The following is a 25738-nucleotide window of genomic DNA, read 5'->3' on the forward strand; positions in this document are numbered from 1 at the left end:
GGGGGGGTGAGTGGCCAAAGTTGCACCCTAGGCATCAGTGCGCCCTAGGCGGCTGCCTAGAGTGCCTAGTGGCAGCACCGGCCCTCTGTCCAGTGTGACAAAAAGTTTGTAACACAACATACTACTGTGCATTGCAGAGTGCTGCCATGAAGGGCCATTAGGGCACCATTCACTATGAGCAGCACCACAACGCAGCAATGCATGCAATACATTAAGGTGTTACTGCAATGCAGTGGTCCAAATGGGTCCTCAACATTTCAGCTGGTGTGCAGGGACTTCGTACATTCAATATAAATAAGTGTAACAGGTAATAAAACACATAGTATAGTTTATAATATTCCAATATTGGATCTTTAATCCTTTTTTTATGACGGGATCAAATCTCATTGGTTTTATACGACGCAGGTCGGACTGTGTAGAGTTAAATGCGTATTGTTTATTCCGCTGAGGATCCCGACTGTACAAGTTACATTGTTACAGATATTAAAGGTGAATGGGAGTCTGAGAAGGTGATAAAATATCACCCGTGAGCTCAGGACTAAGGAGGGGGAGGAGGGGGAGGGCGGGGGGTGGAGATGATGAGTTGATGTCTGAGCAAAATGAAATAATAAAAAGTAATGAGGCGTTTGTAATCCGTGTGGCCTATTATTTTACACTTCAAACCGGTTACTGTGCAGCCCATCTGTAAACAATTAAACAAAGTACTCCGACTTCGCCAAGTTTGAGATTTTTTTTCCCTTTCTTTTACTTGCAAGAAAAAAAAAGAACATGCAACTGCAAAGCAGTGACCACCCACTTCTTCAAAAGCGCACAAACGCATTCACACATAGCGGACACAAAGGTTACACGCGGCAAGAGATGGAGCAGAGCTTTGCAGTCTATCTGTGTGATTATTGTGCGTTGTAGTTTGTAGGGTATTCTAGGGCCAGATTAGTGTATACCAGAGATACAGATCTGCCAGTATTTAAAGTGGATGTTACCCCAAAAATGTATTATTTAACACATTCCTACCAGAATGAACCGCTCCCCCACCGGACGCAACACCCTTCCATTGGTCTTAACACCAGCTGTGTGCAAATATGCATCCGCCGACCTGCTATCCTCTGCTGAGAGAAAACTCACTAGCATCATGCTCCCAGCAGTACAGGGATGACATTAGGGGAGCAGAGTACAGGGATGACATTGGGGGAGCAGAGTGCAGGGGTGACATAACAAGAGTAGAGTGCAGGGGTGACAATGGAGGAGTAGAGTGCCGGGGAGACATCAGAGAAGTAGAGTGCAGGGATGACATAAGGGGAGTAGAGTGCAGGGGTGATATTAGGGAAATAGAGTGCAGGGGTGACATTAGAAGAGTAGAGTGCAGGGGGTGACATTAGAGGAGTAGAGTGCAGGGGGTGACATTAGAGGAGTAGAGTGCAGGGGGTGACATTAGAGGAGTAGAGTAAAGGGGTGACATTAGGGGAGTAGCGTGCAGGGGTGACATGAGGACAGGAGAGTTCAGGGGTGACATGAGGGGAGTAGAGTGCAGGGGTGACATTATGGGAGTAGAGTGCAGGGGTGACATTAGGGGAGTAGAGTCAGGGGTGACATTAGGGGGGGAAGGGGGAAGGGGGGCATTAGGGGTGACATTAGGGGAGTAGAGTGCAGGGGTGACATTAGGGGAGTAGAGTGCAGGGGTGACATTAGGGGAGTAGAGTGCAGGGGTGACATTAGGGGAGTAGAGTGCAGGGGTGACATTAGGGGAGTAGAGTGCAGGGGTGAGATTACAGGAGTAGAGTGCAGGGGTGACATGAGGGGAGTAGAGTGCAGGGGTGAGATTACGGGAGTAGAGTGCAGGGGTGACATGAGGGGAGTAGAGTGCAGGGGTGACATGAGGGGAGTAGAGTATATACTGTATCAGCAATGCATATGTCCCACACTTGAGGGGAGGAAGCAGCTCAATACAGCAGTTAAATGCATACATGGGAGCTATTTGCCTGCCAAAAGGATTTGACTTGCTGTCCATTACGGTCCTGAGATTTACACTGTTCTGCCACCCAGGACTGCTCATCTCTCACTGTGCTCTCTACTCCTAACAGCATGATTCTTGTTAGTCATGAGCACTGCAGCACTCCCTTGCTTAGTCTCCCTCTCCCAGTGACATCACTGAGCTAGGCGGATAACCCAACAGAGGTGATGTGTGCACCCCAACCCCCCTACACTGACAGGACCTGGCACTGTACCCACTCCCCCCCTGCCCCTGGACCTGTACCCCCAGGACCCAGCACCACCTCACTCCCTCCCGCTCTTGCCCTGCATCACCAGCACCCACATCCCGCACCCTCCAGAACCTGTACTGCCAGCACACTCACCCAACCCTCACCACCGGCAGAAATGTAGGGACACCCCTGACACCAGGCATATTAAAAACATATATTAAAGGAGAACTATGAGGTGAGTGCTTTTCACTCCTCATAGTTCTAGCCGACCTGTGACAATGAGACTGTCACAGGTCGGCACAGTAGATCGGGAGGTGAGAGAACACATACCGGCGTTCACTCACCTCTCGATCCTGTCACGGCTCTCTGCCGTGACAGGGGAGGGGCTGGATTCCCCCCTCCCCGCTCCGATCTGCCAGCGCTGACTGGCGGAACGGACGGGGGAGGGGGTGGGTACAGCTGGCTCTGCCTCTAGATAGGCAGAGCCAGCTGTCAGTCACGCAGCTGGGCGGATCCCGGCACAATTGTCGGGATCCGCTTCAACTGCGGCGTCTCAGTATACCGCAGCAGCATCTCGCGGTATACTGAGCCTAGGGTGACGGGAGGACGCTAGTTTGTGTCCTCCCGTTACCCTAAGGAGAACTATGGGGAAAAGACTTAACCCCATAGTTCTCCTTTAATTGAGTTTCAGGTGCCATCAAACTTTTCCTGAAACAACTTAAAATGGAAGTAAATGTACAGCAAAAATGTATATACATAACAGTATATATTGGGGATGCACCAACATTTAGGTTAGCAAAATGCCGATAGTACCAAAATGGCCAAAAATTCTAGATTCTCTCCTCCCCGCTGGGCACCAATCTGTGTCCCCTCTGATCCCCGCTGCTCTTCCCCCGTGTCGGGAGAGGCAGCAGGGGTGAGAGGGGAAGGGCGCACACAGACCGTCACCCAGCAAGGACGAGAGAAGCTGTCAGGATGTCGAGCGGGGTGCTGTGGGGAGGAGAGAGCTGTCAGCTGTCACAGAAAGCCGAGCCCTCCTCCCGTACTTCCCCGCTTGGCCTCCTGTGACAGGCAGAGCAGTCAGGATGGAAAGTGGAGTACAACACTCAACGATCAGTACTGGTGACAAAGTGTTTGTAAATACCCGAGGACATAGTATGCTTACTGTGTCGCCAGTTTTGAATGAACAGGAAGTGTTCTACATCACCTCCTGTTCATTCATGATTGCGGACATAGTAACTGATACTATCTCCACAGTTTATGAATGGACAGGAGCACTCAGTATAGAGGCTTCCTGTTCATTAATAACAGGGGCTGCAGAATAAGAGATTGAGGACTCAATCTCTTTTTCTGTTTTAAAAGGGTAATATCAGGGATCTGTTTAGATTAGATTTCTCCAAATCCCACGACAGCAAAGTAAAAGGAAGAAAAAAAAAAAAAAAGAGAGAAAAAAAAAAAGAACTGTTAAGGTACTCCAAGGATAACAGAGTGATATTTGTATCAAATATAGTTTTCTTTTCAAGGAGCAATCCAGTGGGAGGACGACAGTTAACTTCTCTCTACACGTTTCACGGAGGCCTCCTTCTTCAGGATTAGGCTGCTGTCTCTAATAATCTTTTAAAAATGGCAGCATCACTGCTATCCACCTTTTAACCATGGGTGCTGACGGAGAGGGATGAACAGGGCCCCACCACAGGGACCAGGAAACATTCAGATAAAGTCAAACATTCTATTGGGTAATAACATATCAAGATTCTGCTTATAAATAAATAAGCATAAAAATAATATAATTTTAAAATATTTAAAACACTTTTTTAAAAAGGTTGAAAAAAAAGTAATATTCAGTTTCAGCTTGACAATTTTTCCGTTTTTTTTTAAAAAATATCAGTTTCAGTCTAAAAACTTAATGTAGGTGAATCCAATATATATATATATAAAAGCGCAGTATTGCAGTGTGCAATGATACCTTTCTTATTGGACTAACAAAATATATAAAAGACAAGCTTTCGAGAGTTAACCTCTCTTATTCAGGTCAGAAGCAATATATATATATATATTTATCTATATATACAGTGTATCTATATCTATAGATATATATAGATAAATATGTATAAATATTAGGGGTGCAGAAATTAACGATTAATCCGTCGATTAATCGTTAATTTCTTTGATCGATCAAAATTATTTTGATCGATCAAAGAACTCACCTCTCATTGAACTCCTGTGACAGGTGAGAGAGGAAGAGCACAGCACAGCTCTACCCTCTCACTGCCTACTGTATACACTTATAACCCTGCCGCTCTGCTCACTGCAGTCAGAGACTCGGCGGTGGAGGACGGAACTAGAGGAGAGATGTAAGTGCAGGGGGGAGGCTGCACACTGTTTACATGTGAACTCGGCGACATCGCCGAGTTCACATGTAAACGAAAAATCGGCTGCCTCACTCTACATTCAGTCCTGCTTGTAGGGTTGCCACCTTTTCTTCAAGTGAAACCCGAACACTCTAGTGACGCACTGACATTTTTTTGGGAGTCATGGCTTATTCATTTGTAAATAGCGCCACTCATTTATATGTAAATATCACAGTTTAGACTATTTTCAGTGGGGGGCCAGTTGCCCCTATCTTAATTTTGTTTGCCCCTGTCTGCCTGACATTTTGTGTCCGGGTTTCTGCTGCCATGAAACCCGGACAAAGCATTCAAAACCTGGACTGTTCGGGTGAATCCTGGACAGGTGGCAACCCTACATGGATATATTAGCACCCGATAAATCGTGATAACATCATAAAAACCCATTGGCCTGTCTTTTTTATTTCAGCACCAGTAAATCCTAGTAGCCCATGCCTATATTTCTCCGCCCGTCCCATCAATTTTCTGAACAACTGTTCGAGAAAACCCCGACCGTCGGACGCGGCATCCTGTTTGGCGAAAGCAGCGTATATAAATAGCCGGCTCACGATATTGATTTCATGTTACGCCGATTCTTTTTTTTTCAGAGGCATCCTGCGGTTGACTCTTTTAAAAAAAAAAAAAAAAACAACAGGAGGAAAAAAAAAAAAAAGTTGGATGAAAAATTCTTTCAAAACAGGCCGGCCTATCCAATTCAGCTCAAAATTTATTCCACATACGGTTCAAAACAATTGGTCCCCCCACAACCCCTCCCTTTATGGCTTGCTCTGCATTTCCATGACACTTCATAAACTTTTTCGAGCTCCATCTTGAAAACCACTATCCTTATACCTGGTAAGCAAGACGGGGGAACACCTAACAATGCTCCGGTGGAGTTTAGACTAGTTTATGAAGTGCCAGAGGAATCTGGAGCAGATCTGGGCTGCGGAAAGCCGGTGCAGGCTCTAGGAAAGGCTCAGTGAGCATAAACATGCCATAAATAGAGGGATGAAATGGGTCAGATCCAGCCAAACACCGCAGTAATAGCACACAACTAATGCACGTTTTTTTAAGGGTGGGGGGGAGGATACTTTAACGCCGTCCTCAAGAAGGAACAATGAATGAAGCACAGACACCAGCGTAGGAGCGGACTGAATTGGGTGTGGGATTATAACAGAAGGACCCTTTGTGGTCTAGGGAAGCAAATAAGACCGTCGGGTGTCAAGGATTATTAATTTTTTTCTTAAACGGGAACTCTACTTTGAAGGATGAATTGATACATTACTCCACTTCACTCAGGTAAAAGGAATGGAAATACTGGGGCTATCATTGCTCCGTCCAAGAACACCCATTCCCTGGCTGTCTCTGGCTGCAACCCAAGCGTTCAGATTAAAGGAGAACTATGAGGTGAGTCCTTATCACTCACCTCATAGTTCTAGCTGACCTATTCCTTAAAAGGTCAAAAATTAAAAATAAATTTGTGTATTTCTATCTTGAATTTCCATGAGTTCCATTCCGCTCCTAATAACCAAATCCATCTAGAAGTTTGTAAATTTACTTATTGAAGATGCCCAAAGGATGAATGCACTGACACCATTTCACCTCGGCCCTATAAATATGCGCTTACTCAACATTCCTCAGCGTCTGAACAATGTAACATTATCATAGCTTGCTGGAAGCAATGCATGATGGGATATGTAGCCTTGAGAAATGGAGATTTCATCACATCAAGCAGCAGGGAAAGAGACGCAAATCACACTGGGAATCCAGGAAGTTGTTGGAGGTGATGGACAGACAGAAGGCAGCACTGGTGCTGTCCCCTTCAGTTATTCCTTTTGGCCACTAGATGGGCTTAGTCTTTCAGTTTCAATGATGTGCATCATTTGACCTGGAAGCCTGAGGACATCAAGGGAGTGGAGGGCACCATGGGCACTCATTATATCCCCATGGTACTCCTTTCTGGGAAGAGCCTGGAGTAGGCAGGTGCTATAGCAAGAATCAGCATAGAGAATAACATATGTTGCCAGCACACCATTAAAGGAGAACTATGGGGTTAAGTCTGCTCGCGGTATACTGAGACGCCGCAGCTGAAGCGGATCGCGACAATTGTGCCGGGATCCGCCCAGCTGCGTGACTGACAGCTGGCTCTGCCTATCTAAAGGCAGAGCCAACTGTACCCGGCCCCTCCCCCGTCCGTTCCGCCAATCAGCGGTGGCGGATCGGAGCAGGGAGGGGGGAATCCAGCCCCTCCCCTGTCACGGCAGAGACCCGTGACAGGATCGAGAGGTGAGCGAACGCCGGCATGTGTTCGCTTACCTCCTGATCTACTGAGCTGACCTGTGACAGTCTCATTGTCACAGGTCGGCTAGAACTATGAGGTGAGTGAAAAGCACTAACCTCATAGTTCTCTTTTAATCAATAACATCCCGTTTGTCAGGCATTTGTCACACAAGGATGCAATTTACCATTGGAAGTGGGTTGCAACAAAACAGCTTCTGTACCATGCCTGAAAATAGGAGCTGAAGGGAAAGTCTTCTTTAGGGCTTTGAAAGCTTGCACAGTTTCTCGTGGCCACAATTTAGGATTAGCGCCTTTCTTATTAAGTTCAGTGATAGTCCAGAGTTCATGGTGGAAAAGCTTTGGATTCATTTTCAATACAAATTGGCAAATTAAAGGCAGAGACAAAGGCAGAGACCACTACAAAAGGGCCTGGACCTTAGTGGGATCCATGGCTAAGCCAGCATCTGAGACACTCTACCCAAAAACAAATCTTGGTGCCATGACAAATACGCTTCCCCAGTTTGGTGTAGAGAGAATATTCTCAAAGCCTGGTCAACTGCTTTGACATGATATTGATGTCATCATCAACATGATGATGTTTATGATGACCATCAACAGGGATTACATCAGAATGTCATCCAGATAGACAACAAGAACTTTATCCTCAGGTAATTAGGTAGATATAATTAATGAATAACTGGAACAGCAGGGGCAATTTGTAAACCAAAGGGCATAACCCTTCTCTGGTGTTGAATGGTGTCTTCTACTCAACCCCCTGAAGCGTCCAGACTAAGATTTATGCCCCCCTGAGATCAAGCTTGAAGAAAATTTGAGCTCCCTAAATGTGACTGAATAGGTCAGTGATCAAAGTAAGTGGACATTGGTTATGAATGGTAATACGATGCAGACCTCAATGATCCAACCATGGCCTGAGAGTTCCATCTTTTTCACCACCGGGAAAGGTAAAGGAGGAATGGACACCTTTTGCAAGTTTTGCCCAAAGTAGTTCTTCATGCCCTGATATAATTTACAAATAACTGGAAGACAGCAGGGGCAATTCATAAACTAAAGGAAATTACTCATAGTGCCCAACTCTGGTGTTGCAGCGTGTCTTCCCCCTCACGGATCTGGACTAAGTTGCATGCCCCCTGAGACTGAGCTTGGAGAAAATCTGTTCTCCCTGAACATGACTGAATAGCTCAGTAATCAAAGGGGGTGGGGGCATTGGTTAGGAATGGTAATACGATTCAGACCTCAATAATCCAACCATGGCCCAAGAGTTCCATCTTTTTCACCAAGAAAAAGAAACCTGCACCACCGGGAGAAGGTAAAGGGTGAATGGACACTTTCTGCAGCTTTTACCCGAGGTAGTCCTTCATGGCCTGGTTTTCAGGTTCCAAGAGGGCATATACTCACCCCTTGGGATAAAGGATCATAGGAGCTGCAGTGGGAGAAACAGGAAACATAGAAGCATGTCTGGGGAAAAAAAAATCTATATATACATGTGAAGAGCGACAGTAGGAGGAGGTGATGGTTGCAGTTCTTTTGTGCAACAGGCAGGACTGATGGCACAGATTGGGACTTCAGTGAAGAAAAGGGTGTGTTGTCAGTCCAAACAGAAAGTGATGAGATCACTGGATTTCTGGGATAACCATACTCGTTTATTCTCCTGAATTCCCCTCCTTCCTGGCCCTGGTCACCTGACTATTTTCCAAAGAATTGGTCACATGATTTTCGCTGATGAGGAGGACTAAAATCCGGCAGAAGTGCTCTGTTATTGCCTCTGGTTGGTTGCCATTCATTAAAAAAATTATTTATACGGTCTCATTGGGCTTTGGTCACTTCCACAGAAAGAGGAAAACGATAAAGAAAACGTAAAATCATTTACCTCACAAATACTTGTCAGGGAAGGAATGTCTGTTGTTAGGAAGCCGTATTTCTGAAGCACCAGAAAGGCAAAACAGCGGACCATTTCAAGTGGGGCTGCTGATGGTCTGTAGAAATAGAGCAATATGAACAAAAACATTTATTTTCTTAAAACATAAGAGAAAAAAAATAGCACAAAAAATTATAAACAAAAAAATGATACATTGAGAGGACCAAATGTTTCACCCAAGATTCACAAAACTTTCACTCATTTTTCAAATGGAATTCTAAAGATGTATGAGGCTCGGGTGAAAAGATTGACAAAACAGACTCCATAAAGACTCTGCATCATCTACTACTGACCCCTGAACCCTGCATTACTTACTACTGACCCCTTAACTCTGCATCACTAACTACTGATCCCTGAACCCCATGTTACTTACTACTGACCACTGAACCCTGCGTTACTTACTAGTGACCCCTGAACCCTGCGTTACTTACTACTGACCCCTGAACCCTGCATTACTTACTACAGACCCCTTAACTCTGCATCACTTACTACTGACTCCTGAACCCCATGTTACTTACTACTGACCCCTGAACCCCGCGTTACTTAGTACTGACTCATGAAACCTGCGTTACTTACTACTGACCCCTGAACCCTGCGTTACCTACTACTGACACCTGAACCTTGCGTTACTTACTAGTGACCCCTGAACCCTGTGTTACTTACTACTGACCCCTGAACCCTGCGTTACTTACTACTGACAAATGAACCCTGCATTACTTACTAATGAGTTCTGAACTCTGTTTTACTTGCTACTGTCTCCTACTCATGACCCCTGTACTCCATGTGATTCCTGCTGATGTCCCTTGTACTTCATGCGGTACCTACTGATGTCCCCTGTACTCCATGCATTGCCTACTCATGACCCCTGTACCCCATACATTACCTACTCATGAACGCTGTACTCCATGCATTGCCTACTCATGACCCCTGTACCCCATACATTACCTACTCATGAACGCTGTACTCCATGCATTGCCTACTCATGACCCCTGTACCCCATACATTACCTACTCATGAACGCTGTACTCCATTTGTTTCTTGCTCCTGACCTCTTTATTCCATGTGTTACCTTTTCCTGACCTCTGCACTCTGTATATTACATACTCTTGATTCCTGCTCTCTGCTCCATACTCTCCTAACCCCTGCATTTGTTATGCAATCTTGACCCCCGAGGTCCATGCATTATACACTCCTGATCCCTGCACACTGTGTGTTACACATGCTTGACCCATAGTAGAGTAGGCTCAGGGTTTTTTTTTAACCATGCATCTTCAGCCACTCCCACTGTTATCACAATTTGACCGCAGACATGATTCGCCGTGGCCGCATTATTTCTCTCTTTATAGTGCCCAGGGCACTTTGTCTTTACATCTGCAATGTCTTCTTCCTCTTCCAGAAGTCTGTGATCAATTGTTTTTTAGGACGTACTAAAAATTGTGGTTTCATGGGTGTGGTTGCTAGTGGGTGTGGTCAATAGGGTGTCCCCGGATTTCATTTTGAAAATCTGGTAACCTGTGGTCATCTAATCAAGGCTGCCTAAACTTTAGGCCAGATATGGAAGAACTTTTTTTTTTTTTTTTTTAATAATCATGAGTACAAAGTTCAGAAGCGACTTCACAAAGCAATTATCACTTAAGGGAGCCTTTCAAAGGGGAGCTGACGTCACGAGGAACAGCGTTACCCAAGAGGAACCCCGGCGGGACTTTTTAATTATTTCTACTATACTTTAAAAGTAATTTGATTATTATTGCTTTGCCATCAGCACAAATTGCTACCATAATTATTCTCTCACATGTCTAAAATCCCGCTGTGTAATTACCCCCCCTCCCCCCGCATCATGCGCTAAAGCGATACTACGTTTCATTTGGGTGGCGTTGAGGATAGAGACAAGGTTACTACGCGCAGATCATTTAATAAGAAGAACAACTAATTACACGGAGATGTGAAAGAGATACATATAATCAAAGGGAGGCGTAAGATAAAGCAGCTGCAAGGTAACAAATTAACAACTTGCCTGTTCTCCAGCAGGAATCCCAGAGAGGTTAACATGAAGAGTACGTAGAGAATCCTCACCAGGATCGTTATCGCTGATAACATCTGTTTACAGACATAATAACACTTTTTACAATTTGCTTCATTAGAGAGATCCTCTAAAGTGGGGCAGCATCTCCCTTAAAACAACTGCTGGAGGGAAATATCCCAAGGCGCCCCCCACTTTATATTATGTATTTCTTCCCAAGTTATTAAAGCTTACATAATCTTTCTGTCTGATTGCCACACAGTTGAAATGAGGCTTGCGGTGGGAGTGGTTGCTTTATTAGCTGATGGGAGGGAGGAGGAGCTTGGGTGAGCTATGAGTATAGAGATCACAGAGGGGGTGTGACCAGTGCAGTGATGCTCACTAGAAGCCCAAATGCAAGTCAAACAATATTTATTTGATGTTTTAATTTACGCAGCACTTTACACAGTGCACATTCACATCAGTCCTTGCCTTCAAGGAGCTTACAATCGAAGGTTCCTATTGCACACACATACAGGGCCAATTAACCTTCAGCATGACTTTGGAGTGTAGTAGGAAACCAGAGTACCCAGAAGAAACCCAGCCAAGCACAGGCAGAATATGCAAACTCTTTGCAGATAATGTTCTGGCCAGGATTCAAACCGGGAACCCCCGGTGCTGCAAGGCCACTAAGCCACTGTGCTGCCCACATGCAGGTCCGGAGTTACTCTCCCTGCCGCCCCAAGGCCAGGTTCCGCAATACTGTTTATTTTTTTAAACTTTTTTATCACTTTTTATTTAATTATATCTTCCTATTTTTATTTATTTACTTTTTTAAATTTTTTAAATCTTATTATTGTTTATTTTTTATAATTATTGTCTTATTTTTTAATAATTTGTTTCTTATTATTTTTTACTTTTTAATCACCTTTTTATTTTTGTATTTAATTATTTCATATTATTTTTATTCATTTAATGTTTTCTTTGAATCAATTTCAATTTTTTTTCACCTAACTTTTTTGCTATAACACAGGAGAAAACAATCCCCTGTGTGATAGCAATTGGAGGTGACAGGTTCTCTTTATTGACCCTGTCGCCTCCAATACAGGAGTTCTAGCACAGCACTGTGCTGGAACTACTGTGACAATACAAAACATGCTCTAGGAGTGGTATTTACCTGCTGTCAATGTGACAGCACTTGGGACTGGCAGACAGAGGATCAGGGCTGACAGGTAAGAGGGTTTGACCAGCCCACCTGAGACCCTGCAGAGCCCACCATAGAGACTCTATGGTGGGCTCTGCAGGGTCACTCTCAGGTGGGCTGTTTGGGTTATCAGGTGGGCGTAACTAGAAATCACAGGGCCCCATACAAAATTTTGCTATGGGGCCCTGTGATTTCTAGTTATGCCCCTGGCTTGGAGGGCCCTGCTCATGAGAGCTTACAATCCAAAAAGTGTCTAAAAGTTCGGTACACACTATGCAGCTCTTTCCTCCGGACAAAGTTAGGAATCCCCCAGCATGGTATCTTCAGCAATCAAGCAATTTTAAGCCTTAGGGCCTGTTCACACGACGTCCGTTTTCTGTGCTGACCTGATCCGTATGCTCCTGCACTAAAAATGCATCCCAATGTATCCCTATGTGTTTTATGGGCTACAGTTCTTGCGTGCGCAGTCTGTTCAGGTTACGACAGAAAAATACTGCATGTCACATTTTGTACGGTCAGGAAACGGCCCGAAAATGCAAAACGTGGTAAAAACGCGTCAAAAACACGTCACTCACTGACATCACGCACTGCACTGCAGCTAACATACTGACAGCCCCACTCCCCACTGGAGCGCATCAAAAACGCCGTCAAAACGTGGCCAAAATGCGGCAAAACACATAGCACCCCGTCTGCAGATCCGCACCTGATCCGGACCTGAAAATCATGTGAACAGGCCCTTAGGCCTTGTTAACACCAAATGCAGAGCAGATCCGGTCAGGTTTCTGCACAAGCACGCCAGTCTTTTAGATGCGTTTTTGGCTATTAAAAAAAAACACTTTTTTTTTTTAAAGTTTAAAATGGGTTTTCAGTGCGTTTCAGGCATTTGCATGGGTTTTTTATGCGTTTGCAGATCCAGAGCAGATTCAGAGCAGGTAAAATAGGGCCTGCTGCAGTTTTTTTCACCTGCTCTGGACCTGCTCTGGAACGGAACGCTGCGATGTGAACTGGAACAAAAAATACCATTGGAATACATTGGACGCAGTTTTGATCCGGTCTGCAACTGATCTGCACCTGCTCCGCGCTTGGTGTGAACAAGGCCTTTAGGCACAAGTGTTTGCCCCAGGCATCCAATCTGTCGAAAATACCATTATGAGATGATGTCGCTGTTTCTATAATCTGAAGGCAGATGCTAAAAAGAAACCATTTAATGTCTCCCTAATAAAAAATGTATACACTTATTTTTTCACAGTGTTACGTATACATGTAATCCCTCTTTATATTAATAATGTCTTACCGTCTCTGCAATAGAATGTTAGTATTAAAGGAGAACTATGGGGTTAAGGCTTTTCCCCATAGTTCTCCTTAGGGTAACGGGAGGACACAAACTAGCTCTGCTGCTCGCAGTATACTGAGACGCCGCAGCTGAAGCGGATAAGCACTTTGCTCATAGTTCTCCTTTAAAGCTGAAAGTTCATATACAGGAACCTGCCAAAGGATTTGTATTCCTTGATCCAGTCCTAAGATTTACACTTCTCTGCCACACAGCACAGCCCTGTCTGGCAGCAGGACACCTGATTTTTGTCTGCTGCATTTAATGAATGGATACAGGTCTTGTCCCTCCTCCAGCTTGTGATTGGACCAGTGAAGCCTGTTAATGACCTCATCTCTTTGTCACATTGCTCTCTCCTCCTATCAAATTCAGCACACTCTTTGCTAGCACATGAGCACTGCATGATAGCTGATTGGCTCCTCATGCTGCTTCTCCCTCTCCCACTCTGAGGTCCGCTGTACAGGCAATTGCAAAATGCTCTTTCAAATTCAGACAATTACATGTAATCAAGCTCACCCATAGTAAAGAAGCAGTCCCATTTAAGTAAATGCATGCAAAATAGCTGAACTCAGTGGCATAACCCAGGCGGTTGCTATAGGGCCTGGGGTGGAAGGTGCCCCATTAGGTTGTTGGGTGAAATTAAACGGAGAACATGTGAAGATATCACAGTGCTGTATCATTAAGGGTTGAATTGGTTGCAGTTGATGACAACCCTAAAGGTGGCCATACACCTTACAACCATCGCAAGACTTTTGTCTTGCGATGGTTGTAAGGTAATTAAAAAAATGTACAATCTGCCCATCTTGAACAGGCAGATCATACTTGCGATCATCGCAAGCCACGCCCCCTGAGGGGCGGGCTTCCGATGACTGCAATGCTGAATGGGCAGTGTGCGACAATCCTACAATTCTCGGCTGGTTTTCAAACATGCCCGTTAGACAAAAGACGTGTGACCGTACAGTAGAAACGGTCGCACGCCTTCCATACACCTGCCGATTATCGTACAATCAAGGGATTTCCCGCTATTATCGTACGATAATCAGGCCCGGATTTCCCACAAGGCCACCGAGGCCCGGCCTCGGGGCGGCAGCGGTGTGGAGTCCCCCGACGCCCGGAACATACAGATCAGGGCGCCGGGCGGGTAAGTTGCCTTGTGGGGAATCCGCTCGTACATTTACAGGTGATCGCGGCGATGTCGCCGCAATCACTTGTAAAATCTGTGCAGCCTGTTTGTCCTCCCCCCCTCCCCCCTCTCTTACCTCTGTCCTCTGGTTCCGGCCGCCGAGTCTCTCCTCACTTGCCGTCGATGTGGGGAGCAGAGCGGCAGGGTTAAAAGTAACCCTGCCGCCCCGTGTAGACTGTACACAGTGAGAGGCGAGAGCTGTGCTGTGCTCTTCCCGTCTCACCTGTCACAGGAGTTCCAGCACAGCGCTGTGCTAGAACTCCTGTATTGGAGGTGACAGGGTCAATATAGAGAACCTGTCACCTCCAAATGCTATCACACAGGGGCTTGTTAGCTAGCTCCTGTGTGATTGCAATAAAGTTAAGTGAAAAAAAAAAGAAGAAATAATAGTGTAGGAAAGCCGACGCAGATGCACAAGAGGAGTCTATGAAATCTTGGTGTCGTTAGTCACAGCTGACGGGGGCCACCTCATCACATTTTTTGCTATAGGGCCCCGTGATCTGTAGTTACACCCCTGGCTGAACTTGTTAGCTTGTTTAGGACACATTTGATCCTGGCATCAGGTTGGTTTTCAGCTTTTCTGTTGGACAGACATTAGACAGATGCATGGAATAGCTCACATGTGGTGCCCTTTCAGCAAAGACCATATGTCTAACTCTTTGGCATTGGTCATGTGATTTGATTGATTGATCCTGGAGTTGGTTGTGTATATCATAACAAAACAAGTTCAGCAGTTTAATATCACAGATAAGAATTAACATAACTTTTAACTGTTATAGGTCTTAGGACCCATTCACACGATAGTGTTGCGCTAAGCCATCTACTGTTGCACCCAACTATGGTCTGTAGACCAACGTATGCAATATGAGACCTCTGTGGGTTTCAGTTAGGTTTTATTTGCTGAATAGTAGGGTTGTATTGATAAAAGGGGGGGGGGATTGTTCTTATACAGTAATTTGCCCCTCTTCTTCTGCATCCTCCTTGGTAGATATATATTGACTTTGCACTTACCACCTTGGGGCTTATTTATGAAAGTACATCATTAAGAAAATGTGTTGTTGCCCACAGAATCCTTGTTGTTAAAACCTGGCTTTCCAAAAACATACGCTTCATACATAAGCCTCCTTGGGGTCTATTCACAAAGCTGCCAAGGGCAGCCGAGTGAATGACCGATCAGAAGTGAAGTGAGCCGAACACTGTTCGGCTATTATTTTGACTGGTGGGTCAAAGCACCTAAGAAAAATGTGTATCTTCTAAAATGTCAGTGGTGAAATGTGCCCATAGACATGCCCCTCTGCCGCTCACATAAGGCCATAAAGAAGGTGTCACTCTCTTACATCAGGACAATCATTTGAATTTGTATAGGATACAGTGGTTGGGTGGAACCAAGACTCCTGATGGGGACAACGTATGTAAGAAACCAAAAATTGCAGTGGGTTCTGGTGGTAAGTGATCCATTGGGGACAATCATTCTCATTATCCATCAATCTCAGTGAGGGATCTGAACTGCTAGCGATGTTTGAATGAAAACTAGTTATCACTACACTAAAACTTCCCTTTTTGGTGAAAGGCATCGGTGTCCAGGAGAATGAAAACATTGCTACTGCACACTTTTGGCTCCAAAACTCACTTTTTCTCTGGCACCTTCTGCCACAGACTTGCCAATCCGTGGTCTACTACCGATCGTCTGCTGGTATGAATGACAGCCAGCATCCTCCAAATCACTTCCAGTGAGCCAAGGCTATCGTGGGCGAGTCTCCATCATGACTCTCCCAAGTAGCTCTGCCCCACAGGTAGTGGACCGAGGCTTATTGGGGAGAGTCATGACACAGCCTGGGCTGACAGTATACCTGAATTGAGCAGCGATTATTAGTCATGGTGGTGGGTGGGGTGGAAACTAGAAAAGGAGTTTCACTTTAGGGTGTTTTTAGAGTTTTTTTAAGAATTCTTTTTATGGTTCTTGAGGTTTGGGGAACTATCCTGGGCCAAATTATGTGCCAGAAAAATGGCCCTTCATTAGCTGGGGACATTAGCTTTTGAGGAGCAGTAGAACCCTAACTCCAAACCTTTAAATATAAATGGACAAAAGTGTTTTTTATTTTAATTTCAAAAAGTAATTTTTTTGAACTTATGTTTTCCCTTTTTTTTTAACTGGGTGATATCTTCATTAAGAAGATTGTATCTGTCTAGGTGCATATAGAGTGTACTTAGAAAGAAATACATTGACATGGCATTGTCTATCAACAATGCTGACTTGGTATTCACACAACTTTACCCAAAAGTATGCCTAAGAAGTCCACATGGCAAAATATGAGGCTAATGTGACTGAAACTTTGAAAAGAGTCAATATTGTGGTGGTCAGTTTCAGCAAACCCACTTTGCTCATCCATGCCTATGGTATCTATTGTTACATTTTTAATGTAAGAAGACTTTCCAGGAGACATATACAGTATATTGGTTGAAAAAGCTTTACGTTTGTGGCATAGCTATAGGACATTACTTACTTGCTTAGCTTCAAACATGTGTTGATAGATCGCAAGAAGGAGAATAAAGTGTATGGATGAGTAGATTTGTAAAGCTTTGGATAGTTTGGGGCTATAAGGTTTTTCATTTCCAGTAACCTGCAAAAATATCAATCATCATCATCATCATCATCATCATCATCATTTTTATTCCTAAAGCATTGAAAAAATCTTCAGTGCTTTACTTAGTACATAGAAATTCACTATATGGCAAAAGTATGTGGACACCTGATCATCACTCCTGCACTATATGTGCAAAGGTACGTGAACCTCATCTGCAAATCAATGAGTTTAGATATCTGTAAAAAAATAAGTCAAGGCAACTATACTTGTTTTTTTTCTTAACCAGTTGACATCCGCGGTGTTAAACCCCCTTCCCATCCAGGCCATTTTTCAGTATTCAGCGCTGTGGTACTAATTTAACTTGGCAGCAAATCTGTCAGCTGCCCCACCAAACGTATTGTCTTTGGACTTCCTCGAGCGGTCTCATCTGCTTTCATCTGTCATCACTGGCATGATTTAGGCTTTGCATGGTTTACCTCTGGAAGTTCCTCAGGAAGGCCGAGACGAGGTTTTCCAGGTCCCCATCCTGGACCTTTAAATATCACAGAGAGTTTGTCGAAGAAGCCTGGAGTGCTCCAGAACGTCTTCCAAATGTAGATGAGGTGCTGCAGCTAGAAAAGGAAAAGATGCAGATATTAAATTGGGACTGCCATACAGATGCAGATCACTCACTGCGGAGTACAAGAGCCGGCATAATTAAAAAAACTACAGTAAAAAAAATATTGTCAAAAGATAAAATAATAAAAAAAAAATTAAAACAGCTTGTATTGCCATACTTTTCTTTAAAAAAACAAAAAAAAATTTTTTTCACTTAACTTTTGCTATCACAAGCCCATATGTGACAGCATTTGAATGTGACAGGTTTTCTTTATGTAGTAAAATATATCACCAGCACACCAAAGTAAAATCTTCAACGAGTGGTCATTTTATTGATGTACACACATCTCATTATAAAGCAACATTTCATGGCCACTCAGGGTCCCTTCATCAGGCATGACAAAGTTTCTCTTTATAGAGACACCAGGGGTCTATTAGACTCCTGATGTTTCCCCTGCCCTCCAATACAGGCGATCAAGCCCAGGATTGGGCTTGATCTCCTGTTATCTGGCATTTCAGCCGGGTTTGTGACAAGCACTGACCCCAGGCCCCCCTGCTGTCCTTTTTGGGGGTTATTACTGTTATATAGTTACGTTGAGATTTACAGTATATACAAAAAGAATGCTAACAAGAACATTTTTGATTACCTTACCATCCAATCAGAATCCTTGCTTGTTTTTTTGAACTCTGAAGTTGGAAACTGATTTGTTGGTTTGGGCAACAGTAAATGTAGTTCATCACGTATGCTACGTAGAAAAACCACATTGTATCTTATTCCATCCCTGAGGGTTGTTACAATGTATTCAGCTGATCAAATGTTTTCCCTTCTGAGCCTAAACAGACTCTGGAAGCCATATCCTCGCTTATTAATTACAGCAAGACATTTTAACAAATGATTGTTTCATGTATTTTATCTGTTACCGTTCATGTAATCAGTTTTAATCATTTAATGTACTCTTCAACATGATTTTTATGTGTTCTACTAGACCAAAATTGATCTTCTATGACTACCACGGAGAATGACTTCATTTAAAGAGATAGTTTATCATAACTAATTCATTTATATTTGGTATTAATTAGACTTATGAGTAATTACAAGTATGCCCTATTCCTGGGGGGAAGCAAGTCCTATTTCATTTACATACCCCATGTCATATTAAACAATCCCCTTGCCATTTTCTACCTATCCTCTCCAAGCTCCAGCATTGTCCGTGGCTTCGACCTCAGTTCAGTGCCAGCAATCCTCTTTACTCGTGTCATTCAACCCATTTCCTCTTTGGCCATTTACATGCCCCCTAGGAGGCACGTCATCACATAGGCTGGGTTCACAGCACTCCACGACTGAGCAGTGCTCATACAATGATGCCATTACATGAGTGCTATTCATTCTTGGAATGTCCATTTACCCCCTGCCGCTACACAAAGGGAGAGGGGGAAGCTGTAGAATGGCTGGAAGACTTCAGAGAAAAAGGTATGTATTGGGTTTAAAAAAATAAAAATTAAAAAAGAGAAGGGGGAAGGAGCTTTAAGGGGGATGTTGTGCAAAAGGGAGGAATTCCACATTAAAAGAGAACTATGGGGTTAACCTTTTTATACCATAGTTTACTTTACAGTCATGAGAAGATGTATACTAACCTCCTCCCATGACCCAAAGCTTAGTGTATAGCGGGCTATTGCCGGAGTGCGCCGGAGCCAGGAGGGATCTCGACATTACTGTCGAGATCCACCCAGCTGGCTGATTGACAGCGTGCTCTGCCTCTCTAGAGGCAGAGCCAGCTGTGCCCACCCTCTCTCCCATCTGTTCCTCCAGTCAGCACTGGAGGATCGGAGCAGGAAGGTGGGGAATCCATGCGGGCAGCGGTGACTGACAGTCACCGCTCTCTGCAGGGAGATGATCAGGAAGTGAGCGAGTGATGGTATGTGTTCGCTGACTTCCTGATCTAAAGCGTCGACATGTCACAGTTTCATTGTCACACGTAGGCTCTAACTATAAGAATTAGTGTAAGTCATACACCTCATAGATCTCTTTTAAGTAAACCAACCAAGACCACCACTTTTATGCTATAACGTCAAACACAAGCTGGTAGGTTACTTGGCTCATGTCTAAATCAGCCCATGTATCAAGAAAATTAGGTGTGTGTCCACACTCAAAGACATGCATGTGCCCATGATCAAGCACGCACCTATGGAAAGGCAAATGCACAAATGCACATAGACTTTGCTCACATTAATAGGCCTAAACCTTTGGGCCTGGGATGACATAGTTATTGCACAGGTGCCTTAGCTTAATTTGGCAAGGACTGCCTATTTAAACCAGTTTCATCTAGGGAAGTTGCTGAGTGAGCCTCAGCTTCTGCTTCCTGTGACCTGACCTGTGTCCATTCTCCGGCCTTGCATCCTGACTTTGCTTCCCGGTTGCTGTTTTGTACCTTCTCTGCTTGCCTGTGGATGAGCTTGGCTTGCTTCAGGACTTCCTCCCTGGCTTACTCCCTGTGTACCTGCTTTGCCCGGCTGTGATTGACCTTCGGCTTGCATTTGGCCCTGCTGCATCTGAACCAGCTACATGCACTTCCCAGATAGCAAGGATAACATGCTACAAACTTGTAGCAGGGTGAAATTGTAATTTGTGTTAACTTGCTGCACATATTCCTGGCAAGTTGTAGACTTGCAGAACACTTACAACACAAGTTCTAGTTGACACGTTTTGAATTTGTAGCAAATGTGCTTGGCACGTCTACAGCAAGAGTCCTGCAGGTCTTAGCAAGAGCTCTGCAAGCTCGCTGGTCTGGAGACTTGCAATGCAGACTTGCTGTAATTGTGCAACAAAATTGTGAAGCTTGGCAAGTCTGCAATAGTTTAGCAAGTCATTTTCAAACTAGCAGCTCAATTGCTTGCTATCTGGGTTGTGCTTCCCCGAGTCCCAGCTTACTTTGTCCCAACTCCAAGGATGCTGGACAGGACATGCAAGGGAAGCCCCCGTATTGCTCGGCCTCCACCTGGTATGTAACACCATGTAGGTATAGGGATAGGGACCTTTGTCAGCTCCTTAAATGCAGGGACTGATGTGAATGTGCAGTATGTAAAGTGTCAACACTATATAAATTCCCGGTAATAATTAATAAATATTTCATAGTTACTAAAAATTTATAAAAAAGTGATAAAATCTGCAAGCTTTTGCCTATTTGCTGAAAGACCTGACATGCAATCATGCTGCCATTTTTATTGCGATAACGAGACAATAAACTAAAACATCCCAACATGACATTTCGGGATAACATATTCTTCATCTATGCTTATTTTCTTCTATAATGAACCATTTTTGGGTGCAGGCCTTTTCCTTTAATGTAACAGAGCAAAAACAAGTCCTGCGTCCATTTCTTGCATGGGAAAGCACATAAAAAATCAGCAGCTGAGTTCTGTAAGGCCAGCACTGTTTATTAACAGCAGCCATATAGAACAGAAAGTGAACATGAGGTGCAATTCATCACATTCCCCAAACTTAATGAGCCAATTTACAAGGCAATGACCCTGTTTTTCAACCAGCTCTCCAAGCATTGGGGAAGGTGATGAATAGAGACAAACTTAGGCTCATCTGAGAGGCTGTAATGGATAATTAAGATTGGCCGACGTGTTATATACACAGAGCGGGAGCACTTGTATGTTGTAAGTAAAGGCTGTGGATACTGATTAATGGCGTCTGGTCATGTGACTGGCGGCGGTTGGCTAAGCTTTTAGAAAGTATCTGAGAAATTCTGAGAGAGGTTGGGAATGGCGCTGTTGGAACGGAGCCAGCCCACAGGCATCCGCTGAGAAAAGGACCAACTGGCAAGGGGGGGTGCACAATGGTAGGGGTAATCTGCTCAGTACATAAGGCTAAATTCCCCAGCACTTGGATGGCCCTAAAGTCCAGCCAAAAGGACCTTTTAAAGCTAAAACCTGGAGAAGAAGCTAAATGCAACAATTAAATATATATATAAGGGCTGTTTTATCTGCCATAGAAATCAGTCCTGAGAGTCAGACAACACAGCCCTCTCTGTCAGGGTAGAAGACCTGATTTTGATCTGTTGCAATTAAGAAGCACTTACAGGTCTTGTCCCTCCCCTAGCCTGTGACTGGGCAGAGAAAGGAAAAGCAGCAGACTGATAAGCCCATTTCTCGGTCACTTAGTTCTCTACTATCAGCATGTTGCTTGTTAGAACAGGAGCACTGCAACACAATTGCTTTTTTTTTTTCATCTACCAGTCTGAGCTCTACCATACAGGGACTACAAAAAATCTAATACCAGGTCCAAGGTACCAACACCGCTTGCAAAAAAATAAAATACATTATATGATTTCTTAATGAATATAAATCTAGAGCTGTATGAATTTTAGACATGTAAGCTGCGAAAAAATTTGGTTCGATTAGGTTTGGGTATTTTGTTATTTCGAAATTCGGTATTCGGATCCGAAATTCAATAAGGTTCGGGTTTCGGATTTGGACGAAATCCAAATTTCGCTAGTTTCGGATGAGTTTACGAATATTCGTTGCGAGTAAAACAGAAAACCATCTACAGATATTAATACTAAAGCTGAGGCTCCCAGACCCGAATGGCATTCAGGATCCGAATTTCCGATCCAGAATGTCATTTGGGTCTGGGAGTCTCAGCTTTAGTATTATATGTATATGGCTCCCAGACCCTAATGACATTCATGAGCTCTGGAATGCAATTCAGAAATTTGGATCCCGAATTCCATTTGGGTCTCAGCTTTAGTATTATATGTATATACTGTATATGGCTCCCATGTTGCCGAAATGAAAATTCGTGTTCAGACCCATCTGGATGCATTAAACCAAAAAACACATCTGATTGGCCAGAAAAGTCACATGTCCGATTCAGTTTAGTTTTTGAACGAAATTCGGAAGGGATAAGAAATTCAGAAACGGAAATTTGAATTCGGATACATTGGGATTATTAAATCCGGATGAGTCTGAATGTACGAATTTTCGGAAAATTCGTCCAAATTTTGATTCGGAATGAAACGAATCTCACATGTCTAATGAATTTGCAACATTTATATCTTCCTAGAGATCACTGTTCATTGGTACCCCTCTGACAGCCAAAGGAATTAATCTGCTCTTCGGCAATTTCAATTAACATTCTTACCTGCACCAAAAACGGCTCAAATGTGTTTATGGGATGGGTCAGGCCATACACCACTTTGTCCTTCTCCGCCACGAAAGTCCCTTTAAGACAAAAAGTAAAAATCAGACACCCTAATAGCAGACAATTATTCAACTGATTGCGAATCAATCCACCTCCCTCCCCATCCACATCATTTACCTCCACCGCCTAATTTGTTGAGTTTGGATCATGCTGTGTCGGGGTTGTTAAGTAAACAAATGGATATAATTAGAGGCTTTAAAATGTATTTATAGGATGGAGTAATCTATCACTTGTATATATCATATCACGTTGTTGATTGCAGCCCAGTCAGCCGGGAGCCAGGGGGAAATTCTCCAGCTTGAGCTGGCACTTGCCAAGTATCATAATCCACCGAGCTTAACAAATGTTGGGTGTTTGTGGGCAGAATATTGATTGAGCTCTTACGTGAGCAATCATATGTAATTACAGCAGGTCTATCTATCTATCTCTATCTCTCATATCAACTTCACCCTCTTCTATCCTTCTATTTTTCTCTGACTCCAGCACTTGCTACTTCTTTCTTTTTTCTTACTCTCTAATATACAGCATGGCGCTGATTTATTTGCTGGGCAAATGCATTATATAAGAAAGAAAGAAGGAAAGAAACAAAGAAGGAAAGAAACAAAGAAACAAAGAAAGAAACAAAGAAAGAAATGAAATGTTCATGATTTCAAGTTCATCACTTACCCTTTCTTTCTCTCTCTAATATACAGTATGGCGCTAATTTATAATACATTCACCAAGTGTAAAACTCAGTCCCATACTATATATTAGAGAATGAGAAAGAAAGAAAGAAAGAAAGAAAGAAAGAAAGAAAGAAAGAAAGAAAGAAAGAAAGAAAGAAAGAAAGAAAGAAAGAACTGGTCATGATACCTCACCACATCACGTATTCTTTCTTTCTCTCTCACTCTGTAATATACAGTATGGGGCTGATTTATAACATGTTGGCCCAGCGTATAACTTAGTCCCATACTGTATATTGCAAAAGAAGGAAGGAAGGGGAAGTAAACAAAGAAAGGAAAAAAGGAAGGAAGAAAGAAAGAAAGAAAGGAAAAAAAGGAGGAAGGAAGAGAGGGCACAGAAAAGAAGAAAGGGCAAAAAAGGGAGGAAGGAGAAAGAGAAAGATAGAACAAATTGGTCATGATTCCGCACTACATCACTTACTCTTTCTCTCTCACTCTCTAATATACAGTATGGGGCTGATTTATAACATATCAGCCCTGTGTATAACTAAGAGAAAGAAAGAAAAAAAGAAAGAAAGAAAGAAAGGAAGAAAGAAAGAAAGAAAGAAAGAAAGAAAGAAAGAAAGAAAGAGAAAGGAGAGTGATGAAAGTAGGATAAATGAATAGTAACAGATAAAATAAAAAATGCAGTAAACCCTAATTTGCTAAAATATATTGCTGTATTTAATAAGTGAGGATTTAGGCTAGATTCACACTATGGCGATCCATGACCGCACGGCAATCGTGCACGAAGCCGCGCGGATGGCCGTGTGATCACAGAATCACCCACCACCACCAATCGCGCTGGCGGGGCCATTATTTTCTGATGGCACCCTAGTACACAAACAGCAAAAAAAAAAAAACCTGACGGGATTTTATCCTTCCATACTCTATCCAAAATTAAAAAAGAGAAAGTTGTGGCTGCACATACACTTTAATGATGCTTTCTCTTTTGCCTCACATCATTCCTGCTCTCTCCTTTGCCTTTCCTCCCTCTGGTCTATTCTCTTTCCTCCTTGCTAAAAGTTCTATGGCCCAAGGAACCCCAACTTTCAAAAGACCCACAAAAAGTTCTTGGAATGCCACATATTGTGCTTCCACAGAAAGCTGCATAGAAATAAGCTGAAACTTTGGATTGTCTTTCACTAGTATTTAAACATTTTTGGATCTGATATTTGGATATTTTGGATTTGGAGATTATACTCTTTGGATTATATTTGGGTCTAATATTGTCATTAAAATTGCTCTGTACCAGTCTTAACCGTAGTGTCCTAAATATGACAACATGGCTGAAATTAAAAATTAAATGCATCATAAATGCTTAAAAAAAAAAGAATCAATGAACCAAAATTCAGTAAAATTTATGAGGGTTATTCACAAAGCTAGCCGGTATTCGGCTAGTCACTCACTGCCATTCAGCCCCTATGAGAATAGGCCAAACGGCAGTGAGTAGCCTACCGGAGGTTCGGCTCAGCCAACCCAGATGAAATCAGCTGTACAAGTCTGAAGTAAATAGCCGAACAGCATTCGGCTCACTTCACTTCGGGTCGGTTATTCACTCGGCTGCCTTCGGCAGCTTTGTGAATAACCCTCTATGTGTTTGTCTAGAGCAGATGTAGCCAAACTTCAGCCTTCCAGGTGTGGTGAAAGTCCTTATGGATATTACAAGACTCAGGCATGACTCCCAGAGGAAAGCATGGTGGGAATTGTTGTTTCACCACAGCTAGAGGGCCGAAGGTTAGCTACCCGTGGTCTGGAGGATCATTCTTGGGGTGACCACAACAATTTCTGCAAAGTAGACCCAGGGTACTCAATAGAATACCTGGGGCACGTGCTTTGGGTGCCAGGGCCTAGCAAAGCCCCTTCATTAAATATAAGACAACAATATGCCGAATACAGATCCAGAAATTCAGGTTATTAAATCTGTCTTTTATAGAGCTAATGTATTATTATTGTTTTCTATAAAACAAATGGGGACGGCAAGGATGCTCAGTGCTTAATGATGTGGTCTTGCAGTGCTGGAGTCCTGATTTTAAATATTTGAGTATTTGGTATAGGGCTCCACCTAGGCTGACCCTAGGTCACGTGTACATGTCTATGGAGCCGATGGTAAAATGGAAAATCCTTTAGCA

General features: G+C 43.5%; 1 protein-coding gene across 2 annotated transcripts in view; it reads right to left on the minus strand.

Annotated features, from left to right (window-relative positions):
- Positions 1-25738, minus strand: part of AGMO (alkylglycerol monooxygenase) — a 132377-nt gene that overhangs the window by 38156 nt on the left and 68483 nt on the right. Inside the window, exons 8-12 of one of the 2 annotated variants that reach the window (XM_018557731.1) lie at positions 22846-22925; positions 17579-17713; positions 17029-17138; positions 10816-10905; positions 8754-8859 (exon numbers count right to left, since the gene is read on the minus strand). In XM_018557731.1, coding sequence (XP_018413233.1) covers positions 8754-8859; positions 10816-10905; positions 17029-17138; positions 17579-17713; positions 22846-22925 — 521 coding nt within the window. Of the gene's footprint in view, positions 1-8753; positions 8860-10815; positions 10906-17021; positions 17139-17578; positions 17714-22845; positions 22926-25738 lie in introns of both variants that reach the window. The other variant, XM_018557730.1, reaches the window with a different exon arrangement.

The sequence above is a fragment of the Nanorana parkeri genome, unplaced genomic scaffold, assembly GCF_000935625.1.
Source record: "Nanorana parkeri isolate BGI_ZX_2015 unplaced genomic scaffold, ASM93562v1 scaffold300, whole genome shotgun sequence".
NCBI classification, from domain to species: domain Eukaryota; kingdom Metazoa; phylum Chordata; class Amphibia; order Anura; family Dicroglossidae; genus Nanorana; species Nanorana parkeri.